At 36.4% G+C, this 16,684-nt stretch overlaps 1 protein-coding gene across 1 annotated transcript; it reads right to left on the bottom strand.

Annotated features, from left to right (window-relative positions):
- Positions 1–1,910, bottom strand: LOC125205956 (probable galacturonosyltransferase-like 7). Its single transcript, XM_048105182.1, has one exon. It carries the CDS (start codon positions 1,445–1,447, stop codon positions 356–358), a length of 1,092 nt encoding a protein of 363 aa, XP_047961139.1. The 5' UTR covers positions 1,448–1,910; the 3' UTR covers positions 1–355.
- Positions 1,911–16,684: the final 14,774 nt, after the last annotated feature.

Genomic DNA, 16,684 nt, shown 5'->3' on the forward strand with positions numbered 1-16,684 from the left:
TAAAGTGCAAACATTACTATTAGGAATATAACCCTTCAAATGGAAGAGGAGTAAACACTACTACCAAACAACTGTAACATCGCTAGGAATAAAATCCGAGCAGATAAGTAAAATATACAACAAAGCACAAATCGATCAGACTCAGCACAGTTAATCATCTAACAAAAACACGTTTAAGAAATTAATGGTTGAATTGAAGCCATGATTATAATTGAATAAGGAAATAAAATGGGAAAATGTAGCAAAAGAAGATTAAGAAACGAGAAAAAGATTTTTAAAAAAAAGGTGTCGCTCAAGGAATTTACCGGCGGAGAAAGAGCTCTGTTACAATGGCGGAGGCAACGAAAAAAATTTCTCATGTCGAGTGGCCGTACAGATCGTAGGGAGCCCACAAGGAGTCGAGAGGGCATGGCTGCTTCGAGTCGAGCCGAAGCCACGGCTTACCGCTGCCGCTCCAGTGCAGCAGGCTGACGGGGCCGGGGTGGAGGTCCCTGCAGCTGCCGCGCACGTTGTCGCCGCCCAATCCGTGCTGATTCCACCTGTGCTCGATCGGCGCTACGTGTCCGGCGAACACCAGCAGGAACGGCGGCAGTGAGCCGAGCTCGTAAATGCGGCTCGAGCTCGTCTTCTGCACCTCCATCCACCGCTCTATGCGGCGCGTGTAGCCGAACCGCCTCCACTTCCCCAGATCCATCACCATCACGCCGGTGTTGAAGTAGCACGGGCTGCGGCCGGAGAACACGCCGGAGAAGCGACTATTCGACCAGAAATGCGAGGTGAAGTATTTTGTGAAATTGGCGTGGCAGTATTCCGGCGCGCCGATCGTTTTCCGCCCCAATTTCGTGCTCCAGAGCTTCGAAATGTCGTCGACGACGACGAGATCCGAATCCAGGTAGATCACTCGCGTGACGCATGTTTCCAGCAGATCTGCAAGGTAATTTCGGGCGTAATTGAGCGGCTGTTCGAGCGCTTGCCTGACGGAGCTGGAGATGAGATTCCGCACTCTCTCCGGATCGAAGTAATACACATTGAACTTCAATTCCGGGAACGTGGATCGGACGAGGCTTTGGAAACCGATTTCCGGCACCAGGAAATGGAAAAACACACTCTCCGGGCACTTGGTATGCTGAAGAACCGAATGAACGGCGGCGACGGAGCCGCGCAGATACTCGACGTCGAGAGTGATCGCTACGTGGACAAGCGACGGATCGCAGACGCTATAATTCTCCGCCTTCGGCGAACGGCACTCCCCAGCATTGCGGAAAGCCGGTGCGCGGCGGAAGGAGAATTTGTCGCCGGAATGCGTCGGCGTGGAGAATCTGAGCACCGAATCGGCGTGCGAGGAACGAATCGCCTCCGCCGGCGGGAAGGACTGGAAGGAGGGGGAGAGCACAATCATCACCATCGCCGCCGAAAAGAATCCGGAAAACCTCATTATCCACAGCATTTTGGCTCCGCTCTGGAAGAATCTGTGCTTTCTCCTCTTCGATTTGAAATCGCAGCGGCCGGAGGGAATCGGCGACAGCAGGAACGCTAGAGTTCCTCTGAGGTCCGCCAGAGTGAGGCACACAAGCACAAAAATCCAATCCAAAATCACTCGAATTCTAGGGCACAATCGAATTGCATAGACTCCAAATCAGAATGTGGCTTCACTATCTGCAATTCGTTGACCCCAATTTTTGGTACTCACCGCCCATGGCCAAGAGAAGAGAAGAAGAATCAGCGATTGAGGAGGTTGAAAAAGGAGAGATAAGCGCCGACGTGACGCGCAGTCACTCTCCCTCTCTCCTCCTTTGGGGAAGGTGAAGCAGTAATGCGGAGAGATAGAAACTAAAAGAGATGTATAGAGCGTGAGTCTGTGAATTTTGGGATGGGGTTTTCGCTTTTTGTTTTGGTTTTCTTCAGGCTTTTTTGCTGAGTTTTCCACCATAGGAATAAAAGGCCAAAATCATGGAGCTTTTATTATAATCTCTTAATTATAAATATAGTAATTACATAAACTTATCAAATTAAATTCAGAATCCATTTATTAAAAATGGAGTAACAATGTAACATACTACCAGACACGCCAGCTGTGTATACTCTGTCAAAAATTACAATAATTAATATACTCCTACTTACTAAATTAACACACGCCCAGTCGCCCACATACATCCTATCTGGGCACATGGCCTTTCTAATTTCTAACCCATCAAATATCGTCAACTTTTGTATTTGGATAAAATCGAAATTTTAGAGAAAATGTTGCTATCATACTACATAAATTTAATATCGATAATATTTTATTTTTATTTTTAGTAATCAGATATATCCTAAATTCCTAATGCACTTGAATCTTCATAATATTATGTTGAAATTAAATTTTATTTTTGGCTCAGTATCTTCTTGCACTTAGAATCTTCATAATATGCAGTTAAATTGTAAATTTGCAGCATCAAAATTATATCTCTCAATCCACAAAAATTAATCTTATTTTTATACTTTCATCAGTCCATCAAAATTATCCACCTTTCTTTTCATCTCATATATTCTATCTATTTTTTCTTACTCTCTCTTTTATTTTACTCGTTTTTTTTTTTCTCTTTTTCACTTTATTAATTTTTGGTGGACGGAGGAATTATATATTTATTGATCTGTTTACTAAAAAAGTACACTTTGGGGACATTATGTATTTTAATAGGAAATTGATTTGATAAAAAAAACAAAAGTAGTTGAAGTTGTATTATAAGATAATTAGATGAGTATATATCAGTGTTAATAATGTAACATGTGATAGAAATAGTTTTTACAAATAAAATTGGATTAATTTTGGTGGATTAATTAAATAGTAAAATAAGATTATTTTTTTTAAGGGATAGAGCAAGACGGGAGAGGGATGAAGGGATGATATTCTAACCGCTTGTTTCCATCTCTATATCTATAAAATTTATAGGACAAATCACAATTTGAGTTACTTGTACTATAATATTTAATGTATATGCATCATTTTGTACTCTCTCTATTAAGTGTTTATATATTTTTCCCATTTTGCACTATTGACCACTTGTTCAGTTATCCTTATTTTTTATCTTCATTATAATTTATGTACATCAATATAATCAGAACTCGCAATTTTTTTATCTTCATTATAATTTATGTACATCTATCTAGTAGGAGCACTAATTACATAAAATATAATCAAGGTTTGTGTAAAAAAAAAGATATTTCTTCTTCCTAGATAAAAAATAGATTAACAAATACTATAGTACTTACTTTATTATGGACGGAAGGAGCATTTTGTAATACTATCAACTAAAAAATACTATGCGATTGGCACTCACGTGAAATATTAAAAATTACTAGTTTTATTTAACCTACAATGCGACTTATAAGTTGTAGTTATTTCGCAATGCTCGTTTTTGGACATTTTTCGTAATAATAATATCGATCTTTTGGATTGTTTATAAAATTATCCAAAATGATAGGAGTATTTTTCTTCTTTTGCATATAAAGAAAAAATTATTGATTTTTACCTTAAAATGAAAAAAACATGACACACAGAAAGAAAATGATAAAGTAGAGGACCATTTAATAAAAAATAGGAGTACTATAGAGATTTAACTTTTATAGACGATCAAATGAAAATTTATGTAACATATATTTGAACATGAGAGCATCCGCAATGGTGCTTAGGCCAGCCATTCTCTCCCCTGCCACGTCAGCAATACTAAAAAATCCACCTGCCACATCGGATTTAGGTCAGCCATAGGCCAGCCGCAATAAAAATAATTCAAAATATACTACATTTACGGAATTAAATTTACGACACATATACTGAAAAAATTCATTAATTTTATTTAAATAAAAAAAGTACATTAACTAAAAATCAAAAAAATTACATAATAAAATAAAATCCGGGCTTCCACACACGAGCCACCGCCCCACTCTACTCCTCACTAATTTATTAAAAAAATACATTAACAAATGTTAGTATGCTGTGAATCCTATTTAAAAATTACATAATTAAAAAAAAATCATAATAAAACATTTAAAAAATACATTATATATTTTTTCAAAAAAAAAAATTTTAAAAATAGCGCTGGCCGATCGGCACGCCACAATGGCGGCCAGCGCAACGCGATCGGCTAGCCCACGCCGAAATTTTGGCCGATTTTCCGCTAGCCTACTCCAATGGTTCGGCTAGCCACGTCAATCGGCTAGCCGATGGCTAGCCTACCGTTGCGGATGCTCTGAACTCGTATATGTAGCAAAAGAAGTTATTGATTTAACTAATCTAAGGTCATATTTGTAAAGTAGACATTTAATTTTATAAAACACGTTATAACTTAGCGATTTAAATTCATGATAAATGTGTTTGCAGAGACTTTTTTTCAATTGACTGAATTAATAAAATTCGATGATAGGTTTAGTAGATTATTGATGTATTCTGTTACGAAAATGTTATAAGAGTTACTGACTAACTTATTGATTAATTGAAATGATTCCAATCTTAATTTTATACTCAAGTAAGGGTATCCGCAGCGCAGCTCGCCACCGTCTCGGTCTCGTCCCAGCGAGACGAGACGGCGGCGAGACCGCGTTGCAACACAGAACTCGTCTCGACGAGACGGGACGTCTCGTCGCGTGTCGCGCGCAGAAGAGGCCGGTCTCGAGCTGTCTCGCCACGCGCGCTGGCGAATGGCGTGACGCCCACTCGCCGGCCCGCGAGTGGGCGTCGAATTATGACGTCATAATTTTTTAGTTTTTAAAAAAAATTCGAAATTTCGAAAAAAAATTTTAAAAAAATTTTAACGGTCATTTGACCGTTCCAAACGGTCGAATATTCAATTTATTTATTTATTATTATTCTATAAATATTCCATTCCTCTTTCATTCTCCATTTTACACACAAACACTATACTTATCTATTCTTTTCTCTCCAATTGTTGAAAAAATGTCCGGCGATTGAAACTCCAGCGGCGGCGGCTCTTTTGGAAAAAAGTCACCGAAGTTTACAACGCACGAAGGCCGAAGAAGACCTTTGCCCGCAACATGCTCCGCAGATTGGGACCGATGCGACAAAGATGTTAAAAACTTTTGCGCGATATACAGGGCAGAAGAGGCGAATTACCAAAGCGGAGCCAGTAGAGCTGACATTCTGAGAGCGGCGTTGCGGGTCTTCAAAGACAACATCGGTAAAGATTTCAAGCATGTCGAAGTTTGGTCGCACGTCCACCACCTTGAAAGGTGGGCAGGCGGTGTCGAGTCGGGCTCGGGCTCGAAACGCACGAAGCACACGACGCGTGGCCACTACTCGTCTAGTAATGGCGGCGAAGGCAACACCTCACAAGAGGGCACGCCAACCGATGGTGCAGGGGGGTCTTCCGGTTCACGACGTCGGCCCCAAGGGGCCAAGGCGGCGAAGGCGGCTAGAGCGAGGGGGAGAGGGAGAGGGGCCGCGGCAAATCAAGCCAGGCGGGCTTGAGCTCGGGCTCCAGTTCGAACACCCTAATGTCCATGTACTTGGTCGCCACGATGGCTGACACTTAAAAAATGTCCTCCCCAATTTGAAGCCCATATGGACGGAATTGCGCATATGAAAGCTCAACTTGGTATTCGGGCTCGATCTAACTTGGGTGCACCGTCGACTTCGGGGGATGATTCGCCTGTGGAGTAGTTTTTATAATTTAATTTAGAGTATTTTAATTATATATTTTTAATTGTTTTTAGGATTTTTAATTATGTATTTTTTTATTTTTAGGCCTTTAAATTGTCATTTTTATTTTATTTAATGACGTGTGTTTTTATTAATTGAATTTATTGGAATTAAAAATAAAAAATGAAATTGAATGAATAGTTAAGGGATGAGATGGTTAAGAGATGGAGGGATGCAAGTGTTGTCTCTTAGTTAAGAGATGGGTTGAAAAGTACATTGAGACCCATGAATAGTTAAGGGATGAGATGGTTAAAGAATGAATGCGAGATAGCGTTGTGGATGGCCTTATAGTGCATCCTCGGTTAAACCATTTTCAATAATATACTAAAATCTAAAATATAATAAGAACTAACTCCAAAATCAATCTCATTTTTGGTTTTTGAGTAAAATATAGTAGTCCCTCCGTCCCGCTTAAGATGATACGTTTTCCTTTTTAGTTTGTCCCAACTAAGATGACACATTTCATTTTTTGGTAACTTTCTCTCTCCAATTAATACACTCAACCACTTTTTCTCATTCCTATTAAAATATTCATCTTTCTTTATCTCTCTACTTTAATACTTACACTCACCTTCTCTCTCTTCAATTAAACACTTTAACCAATAACTCCTAAAATCCCGTGCCGGTTAAGCAATGTGTTATCTTAGCCGGGACGGAGGGAGTACCTATTTTAAATTATATTAAGCAAAAATCAAAATTTTTTATAAGAATTATGTAAGTAAAAAATATATAATATAGAGAATATTCTTTTAAATTTGAATTTAGTATAAATAATTAGAATATAAATAAATTTATCATGACAGTTATACTTAAAATATGATTGAGTTTAATGTAAAACTGTAAATAGTTAGTGATGCTTTTTTACTTATAAAAGTAGTTGAGTTATGCTAAATTGTATAGTTGTAAGAGTGATTTACGATTGTTTAGTCCACCTATGTAACATTTCTGCTAAATTGTTGAGATTTATATGTGATTTTGTTTCGTCCACCTACACATTTCCGTAACATTTTTTTAATTTATAGAAAAAGGCTCCGCATGTGGCAAGCAAATGTTTAAGATAAACAGTCCAAAGTCAAATAACAAAAATCAAAACAAAAAATTACATCAATTCGAATTTCGAATAGAATATAAAGAGTCTTACGTTGAATATAATGGTCCCTAGAAGCCAAACGATTCGATATTTGTTTATTCTCTCTACAACGTATCACGAAGAACGTTTCAGATTGTTTGGAAAGTCTATAATCGTTGTAAGCAATTCCACAATTCAATTATATATAGATCAATGTACGCTTACATTTTACTTTCTTCCGTCCCATTAGGGTATACACTTTTTAATTCATGATACTTTTCTCTAATTAGAGGTGTGGCCCATTATCTAGTACTCCACAATTAATCCCATCGTTCCGCAATAAAAGACACATTTTGACAGGTATTAATAAATGTAAATAATGAGTTAGAAAAGTTAGTGAAATATGAGGTCAACTTTTTATATTGGTTTTATAATAGAATGCGAGTGAAGTGAGTTAGTGGAATGTGAGCCCTACTTAATATTTATGGTAAAAATGAAATGTGACTCTTATTGTGAACGAGGGAAATAATAATTTTATTACTTTTTTCTTTCTACGTCTTTCTTATTTTATTAATTGTACATTAAAACCATTACCCGACGAAGAGTGCATACTCTTGTGGGAAGAAGGGAATATGATTTATGTTTCTTATGTGTTGTTATTGATTAATCATCATAGAGATATTCATTCAATTATTCCAAAACAAAGACCATAGCGCAAGGTTGGGAACCATGGACACATACCTGGTATAAATCTTCACACCAAAATGATATTGTTCACTTGATCGATCGATAGCTATGTTGTGGGGAGTTTTGAACACCTACTTCTGTTCCCAACGTAATTTGCCAAAACCTTTGTAAAGTCATTTTTATTTTCATACGTTCCAGATTGTCCAAGATATGATATTAAACATAGAGATCCATACCTTCTTATTAGATTTTTGGAGAGGGTGTCCAATCAAGAAAGGAAACGCGCTATCGGGTCCTTGGGTAGGCACATGGATATGTTTCATCTATCATAACAATGGTGCCACAATTAATTTGAAATTTTGCAGCTGAACATAATATATTCAAGAGACTCGATTTCTAATTACGAAAGATGCATCAATCACCCTCAATTCTTGCTATGCCATATCTAATCAATATGTCCTTGATATATTCCCGTAACAAATACATTTCCATAGTCCTACGGTGATAATATCATCGTGATAACAACTAGTCACAAGATCTAAAAACCAACGGTCTTGATTTAATATTTTTGAATGTCAGTGCATTCATAAAAATATCAACAGAAAATATTTTTGCCACAACACATGTTTAACAGGATATAACTATAGAAGGTTGCAAAATTGGAGGGATTTCAGCCCACTCCTCGCGATTGATATTTCTTGACCAAGTTTTCATAAAGTTTTTTTGGTATTGACAAAAAAAAGAAGACATTATTGGCACAAATGATTCCGAAATACAAGAATCTAAAATCATATGTACCCTAAACCAGAAACCTTGGCTTCAGCATTTGTAGCAAATTCACAAACCACGGCTGCTACTCATCAAAATATCTAGTATGCACGGTACAGAACATTGACTGGCGGTAGGCTGCACCCACCCAACTAGAATCGCACACGTGGCGGATCCAATGCATTTGACATGTCACGAGTGGGTCAGGTGGTGCAGGCGTACGTACGCCAGCCCCAATAGATTCTTGGACCGTACAATAGTGCCAGCCTGGATTCCACCGCATAAATATGAGTGATTCTCTTTATTCTGACTTGGCGGGGGAGGCTAAAATAGATTGGAAAGTTGAATATGTGGCTTTTATTCGGTGCTTCGCGGCTCCATCAAATCAGTACTCCACTACTAATATTACTAGTAATTTATAATGATAATAATATTCTCGCTATTTTAATAAATTATTTCACTTAATAAAAGATGCAGGACTCAAATTTTAAAAGGGGAAATGAAATCAATTAACAAATAATGACGCATTTTGTAAATTTCATATGTATGAACTTAGCTAATAAGATGATACTATAAACTAATGAAATCGGAGTGGTAAGAGCATCATTAATGCCGCGGGCAGATCGCACCTGGGTCCTGGCACGCGGCCTACAGCGTTGGAGGGGAAGGAGTTGCGGCTCAGGTCGCGCCTGAGGACAGGGGAGAGTCCAAGGACCGTACCCGGTTGCATTTCGACCCGGCATTGGAGGCTTCTGGCGCATGGTTGCGGCCCGGCCTAGGGTTATGGGATGTTCGGGCCAGACCCGGAACTCCTATCTAGTTTTTTTAATTGTTTTGGTTTTTTTGCCTATCTATATGCCATTTCTTCAACATTTTTCAACAATTTCTAGCTCTCTATTCTCTTGTTTATTTGGTTTTTTTTTGGGTGGGGGGGATAATTTCTAGGGTAGGTAATTTTTTTTAAACACCCATAACAATGAATTTTTCGTGTTTTAATTGTTCAACGTTTTTTATTTTACGAGTGGAATAAGTTGTAGTAGTTGTGAATAGTGCAGTTTAGTAGTTGGGGCCGGGATGAGCCTACTTAAGAGTTGTGGTCTGTTGCAGAAAATTAGGGGAATGATGACGTGAAGGGGACTTGGAGCTTGGATCCGAGGCGGGTTTAAGGATGCTCTAACTAGGCAAAACCAAATCTAATTTTGTGGCAAACATGTGAAATAATTTGAAAGATTAGAGCCTAAGATATTATCACTACAAAACTTATCTTTTGAATGACAAAACAATTGAGACGAAATTACTATTGTCTTAACTTATTTTAAAAATCACTCCCCTATAATTTAGGACGCAAATGAAAGCGTCTCTAAGTTGATGACAAAAAATATCTTAATCTTTTACTTCTTAGGACGCCTCTATTTGTGGTGTCCTTAATAGCATTAAAAAGTATCCTCACCTTTTTTTATTGTAGTGTATTATGCTTACGTTATGATAAAATGTAAATTACAAACTAAATGAATTTTTATTCTAAATTAAATAGGGTTTTTGGCTTTAAAAACCATAAACTTTGTCCGAATTCCAGTTTTTTCACCAACTTTGAAATTTGTTTTTAAATTCACGAACTTTTGATTCGTTTGGTTCTTCCCAAGGCGGGTCACAGGTGAAACCCGACTGGTCTATGTGTCATTTTCAATCCTATTTGGCAATAAAATCACAAGTGATATCCTATTTGGCAATGCCACATGTCTTATTCAATTTTGCCATATTCACTTTTTCCACCCTTCATCTTTAATGAATACCCATTTCCAATCCTTCATCTTTGACATATTCCCTCTAGGCCTCCCCAAATTTCAGCGCCGCCACCCCCTTCCTCTCCCCTCAACTACTCCGATCTCGACCGCCTTAGCTGCATCATCAGCGGCGCCGTCTACGAAACCAGAAACCCGATGCAAGGCGGCAGAGACAGACGAAGATGGTTTCAAGAAGGAGAAGAGAGATGGAGAGGGGAGATCGGCATTCTCCCCTGAGATGATGGAGTTCTCGACGGAGACGGAGGCGAGTTGCACGGTGCCGAGGTGGCCGGCGAAGATTTGAGTATCGGTGATGAGCTGGTGGAAGCGACACAAGGGCAGCAGCAGTAATGTCGGCAGCGGATCTTCACGAGATGAAATTGAACAGGTGACAGCGTGAATTGAACCGGAGCTAGACGAGAACGGAGACTAGACATAAGATCCCCGGTGAAGATGGGAACGGTGGTGGCTGCATCTGATCGCTCAAGCTACCTTCAATTCGACGGATGCAGCAAAGCTGCACCGCGTCTGTGAGAGAGAATTGAGGCAGAGCTGAGAAAGAGATTTGGCAGCATGAATTGCAGATTGAAGAGCTCTCGGTGAAGGAGTATCTCAAGAATTGTTGATTGCATATCCAGAAATTCATTGATGATTATTTCTTAAATTTTTTGCAGATTGAAAGAGCTCCAGAATAGCAGATTTCTGCTCCAGAAATTTTCTTTGAAGATTACTTATTTAATTTTAAGTTTTAATTCAGAAAATTGTGTTATTTCACGGTCAAAAAATCAGCTTCCAAGTCATGTTTCCAATTGTCCACGTTGTACAATTTTGCACCGGAGATTTGGTATTTGGGTCAAGTTGGAAAATAGCAAACAAATCAAAAGTTCGTGGTTTTAAAAATAAATTTGAAAGTTTATGGGAAAAACCAGAATTCAGGCAAAGTTTATGGTTTTAAAAGCCAAAAATCCAATAAGAAAGGGAGAAAGTCTACTTTAAAAAAAATAAATGGGAAATGTGTTATGGTTTAGTTTGAATGGTTTAATGAAATCACTATTTTTGACCGGATTTGATTTTAAATTAGAAAATACTTTACTTTTTATTTTCTCTCTCCACCTAATACACAAAATAAAATCTCTTAAAATCTCGTGTCATTCTCTAAGTATGTCATTTATTATGGAACGGATGGACTACTGGTATTATAATTTTTAAAATTTGTACTGCTGGTAACATTTAAAAGGATCCAACAAAATACTGTGGCATGATTTTGTTTGCATATTGGCAATTGGCTATGCAATATTTGCAAATATCACGTGATAAGCGATGTCGGTGGACACGCAACCGTCTAAATGCATCGACGAATTTGAAGTGTCTCATTGGTAGTGGTACTACATAAGAATAAAAAAAATTAGTGCTATTATAGGAGTAGTAACTTATCAAATTTGGTGAATAATAAAACTATGCGAAAAGTTCGGTACTTTTTAGCATTTATCCTTATTATAGGTATAGCATTACTTGGAGATTAATCTATTTTTAAGTTGATGAATCTCATCAATATCATGTTTGAATTTTTTATGTCAATGAATCTCTATAAATTTATTTTTATAATAAATTGAATCACAAAAGTTTGCAAATAATTCAAGTATAGATTTCAATTGCCAATTGTTAGCAGAGATTTTTCTTAGCGAGAGCTATTGTGACTCTAAATTGTACGATATATTGTAGCATGTATATAGGACTTTCATTAATAAGACATGATTTACAATGCAGTACGTTTGAAATTAATGTTATTAATGAGTAGGACATAATATGTTACTGAAATCTACTGTATTTACCAAAATCTGACATCTATGTCGTGCAAGGATTCTAAATCTCCATTATGATGACATTTCGAGAAGGTTATTCATCAAAGCAAATAATTCAGTATTTAGATAAATTTTTTTTTACCAAACTGTTGAAATTCATTCCAAATTTGGAGGCAATTCAAGTACCAATGAATAAAATAAAGTAATTCATTCCAAGTTTTGTAGTATTACCAAACTGATGAATATTTTGGTTGGAATACCTCATGCTCCATTATTATTATGGTTAGCTACACCTTAGACTGGACTGGTAAGTGGTAATTGAAGTTATGATATTTTAATGTTAGGGCCCAATATTTATTAGTATTATTTAGATCCAAGACCATCGAAAGGCAGGATCAAAATATACTCCATTATTGAAGTACAACTTTAGGGCCCAATATTTATAAGTTATAATCATAGTACTAGAAGTATATAGATTTAAATTCATATTTACTGACATATTTGTAATTATAAATGCATAAAAAATTGTCATGAGTTACTAAAATACGAGTTTGATATGTGAATATTAACGGATTTTATGGTGAAACGATTTTTTTTTTGTTTTGTTTTTCTTTTCCATTTTCACATTAAGCTAAATTAAGTAGATACTCTAACAATTACTCATAGTGTGTATAATTAAAGCTGGCTAGTCTACAAATTACTTTAATTTATTCAATTTCAATTATTGAAAATAACTTCGATTTTGTAACGTACTTTTCAAGAAATGAATCGGAGAAAATATGGTACCAGCCTATGTTATAAGAGTAAATAAAATATTACGTTCTGATCATACATTTCAAATGTTTTATATTTATAAGTTACAACGGTTCTATAACTACAAGGAACGATAATCTTTAAGTCCAATAAAATCCAGTTGATTTTCAATGAGCCTCATTGTTCTGTCAAATAGAAGAAGATTAAATAAATGAAAAATACATATACGCAAAATGTATATATTAAAAAAAGTTTATGCGACCGACAAATTCTCAAAAGTCTAATCAACAGCATTACAGCAACAGAAACGCATTTTAATTAATTTTCATCAAGAAATTAATGAAATGTAAATGTGTACCAAATCATGGCAAAATTCTGGTGCAGTTAATATTTCAGCTGTGTCGCGGTTTAAATTTTACAGCGACTGACAATTTCTATTATTTCAATAATGGCAAACGTAATAACGACAAAGAAGAAAAATGGGAAAGAGTATTTAGAAATTCAGTCACAAACAATGAAGCATGAAGAGATAATAGGTTTTTATGCCACTCAAAGATATTCTCAGTGGTGGATCTAATTAAACTTAAGAGTTTTATTCTAAATAAATACATAACACATAAAAAATAAAAATAATTAAATTGTACATCTTAAAACAATATATTCAATCTTAAAGTCACGTATATATTAAAATGGTAATTAAAAAAAAATGCAAACTACAGTACTAGTTATCTAATATTAAAAAAATAGAAAAAAAATTAAATTCATACAATTCCATAAAAAATATAAATGAGATAAAGATAAAATGGAGTAATAAAGTAGGTATATATAAACTACTCCCTCCGTTCGCCATTAGACTATGTTTATCAGCAACCATTCAACCCAACCCAACCATCCACTTTTTTAATATTTAATTAATTTCTATCTCCTCCACATCATCTTCCATATCATTCATATTTATCCAACCCAACCACACATTTTTTCATGGTTTATCAATGACCACCCAACCATACCATTATATATTTTTTAGAGTATTATTTTTCAACAATAATATTATTACATAAAATATATATTCTTGAATTAAAATTTATAAAAAGTACGAAAAAATGACAAACTAAAAATTATAAAAAAAAACTAACAATAAAAGGATTACAAAATAAGAAATTATACCAAAAAAAAAGTATATGTGGAAAAAATATTAGAATTTTTTGTATGCAAAACTATAGCAAATGTGGTCTCTATTTGTAGAGGATGAAAAACTATAAATTTTAGTATAACTTTTATAATTTTTATATATAATATAGTAAAGATATATCCATTAGTGGTAGTGGTGTGGATCCTGAGGAGTCGAACGGAGGATGAGCGAGGCTATGGAGGACTACATGAACCGCGGGATGGAGCGGTACATGCGTATGGTGGAACGCGGGCGATACCTCGCCCTCCACGAGTTGTCCACCACCGGCAGTGATTGATCGGGATCACGTAGCTGCACATCAGCGGCTATACGAGGACTCTGCGAGTACCGCGGTTTCCCGCCAACATGTTCCGGCGGCGTTTTAGAATGCGCAGGAGTTATTTATGCGCATCGTTGGGGCATTGGAGCGTCAATATCGTGTTTCCGCTTCGGCACGATGCGGCGGCAGACCCGGCCACACCCCTATCCAAAAGTGTACGGCGGCAATCAAGCGGTTGGCCTACGGAGCGCGACGGACATGTGGGATGAGTACCTCCACATCGGTGAGTCGTCGGCCCGAAATGTCGAAGGAGTTCGTGGGGGCGTGATCGGCATTTTCGATGAGCGGTCTTCGAAGCCCTACTCCGAAGATTGTCGGAATTTGATGCGGATGCGGGGAGAAGCATGGGTTCCCGGGATGTTAGCGCATAGCGATGCATTGGGAGTGGAAGAGCTGTCCATTGCACGGAAGGGGCCTACACGACCGGCTACAAGTCAAAGAACCCCACGATAATCCTCGAGGCCGTAGGCGATTCAGGTGGATCGCATGCGTATTTTGGGATAGCCGGGTCGAACAACGACCTCAACGTCCTGAACTCGTCTCCCCTCTTCAATGAGAAGTGCTGGAGCGTCGGTCCACCGTCTCTTTTGTGGCCAACGGCAAGCCGGCATGATATGGGCTACTACTTGCGGATGGGATATACCCTCGGTGGCGGTCTTTGTGAAGACGATCCGACAAACAAGTGATGAAAAGAAGCTACTGGCAACGACGAGTAGGTGGTTTTTTTAGTGTTGCTGACGTGGCAAGGGAGAGAATGGCTGGCCTAAGCACCATTGCGGATGCTCTAAAGTACATTTTTGGTACCTGATGGAATTTCACCCCAAAATGCCCTCTAAACAAATACATATTTCCATTTGTGTGATTGAGATTATTTTGGGCATACAAAACTAAGTACCAAAAGTGATATTATAATTTCTTCTCTCATTCTTCTCACTCTTTATACTATTATTACTAAGAGTGAACTACAAAAATAGTCCCTGGACTATGCGTTTATCTACTTCGATGAGACCTACTGGACTTTAAAAATATCCCCAGACAACAGCTGGACTAAGCGTTTATCTCGAAAATAGTCCCTTTTCACTGTTTCCGTTACGAAAGTACCCTTCAAGGGGTTTTGGAGGGTTTTGGGGGGGTTGGGCAATTTAGTCTTTACATTTTTAAATCGATATTATTTACGAGTTATATACTAAATGCTGGTATTATTTCAAAATTATCATTCTTCTTCCCTTTTGGCATCCTTCACTTTGTTTCTTTATTTCAATATCAGATTTAATTTTATAAAATTAAATTTTAAATTTTAATTTTTTATAATTATATTTAATTATTATAATAATAATATAATTATAGTACTAAAAACTAGTTGTAATTAATAAATAATAATAATATAATTATTTATATTATGAATCACACAATATTATATAATACGAGTAATAATAATAATAATAACTAATCAATATAGTCTTAGTAAAAATTTAAAATTGTGAATTGTATTCATAATGATATTAAGAGTTGAATATTTTTAGTTAAGTGTTTCAACCCTAAAATGAGTATAAAATAATTCAATACAAGATATTTAATTGATTTAAATATTTTAAATAATTAATTTAATTAGGTGTTTTGTTCTTGATTTATATTATGAATGCAATTAGATGTATGTATAAAACACTAAAAAAAAGAAGAAAAAGAAGAGAAAAGAAAAAAGAGGAAACAATAAACTAAGGAGAAAAAGAAAGAAGAAAGGAAGATAAAATACTAAAAAGAAAGAAGAAAATGAAGAAAAAAGAAAGAAGGAGAGACTAAAGAAGAAAAAAAGAAATAAGAAATGAAGAAAAAAATAATCGCATGTTTGATACTATTTAATAGAAATTTCCAAAAATATCATCCATAATAAAAATATCACAAGTTTGGTTCCTTATGGTCATTTTTGTCACTGAGTACCAAAAACGCTATAAAATAAATATCAGGTACCATTTGCGTGCGAAAGTGAAAAATCATGTACCATTTATATAGTTCACTCTATTACTTAAAATAAAAGGTTATGTTAACTCCACGTAGTGCCCTCGAATCATACAATTTGTGTGTTTAGGGGTGCCAACATGGCATACTTTAGTGTACTTTCTCACAATCTTCTACCAACATGACGCTCTTTTATTGTTGACTTCTCGATACTGCATCTTCGCTAGCATTGACATATGCAGAAGCACGTTGTTCGTCTAGTGAGTATGCCACTTAGACATCGACCTTGGCCTCTCCATTTCATTTGAGATGTTGGTGGGGTCAAGATTTGGTGTCCATGAACTGAGACAAGGAGAACCCATCTTGGATGGTTGCGAATCCATACCATAATTCCTTGCATTGTATCCAAATTTGGGTAGATCGCCCCCAATCCATAGCATAATTCCTTGGTAGTTGAGATTGTTAAACATTGTTGCAGTTGGAGAAGAAATTGTAGCATAAAAATATGAAGTAGATTGTGTGAAATACAACTAAATTCTAGAATTTGGATAGATCCAATTTTCAGCATTTTAAAATTAGTACTACTATAGTTGAATAAAAAAGAATCTTTGGCTCTTTGCTTAATTTCCTCAATTCATAATTCTCAATCCGACCATAAC

This window comes from Salvia hispanica, chromosome 2, assembly GCF_023119035.1.
Source record: "Salvia hispanica cultivar TCC Black 2014 chromosome 2, UniMelb_Shisp_WGS_1.0, whole genome shotgun sequence".
Lineage (NCBI taxonomy): Eukaryota > Viridiplantae > Streptophyta > Magnoliopsida > Lamiales > Lamiaceae > Salvia > Salvia hispanica.

Coding starts and splice junctions, on each gene's coding strand:
- LOC125205956 (XM_048105182.1), bottom strand. CDS start 1,447: ATGCTGTGGATAATGAGGTTTTCCGGATTCTTTTCGGCGGCGATGGTG.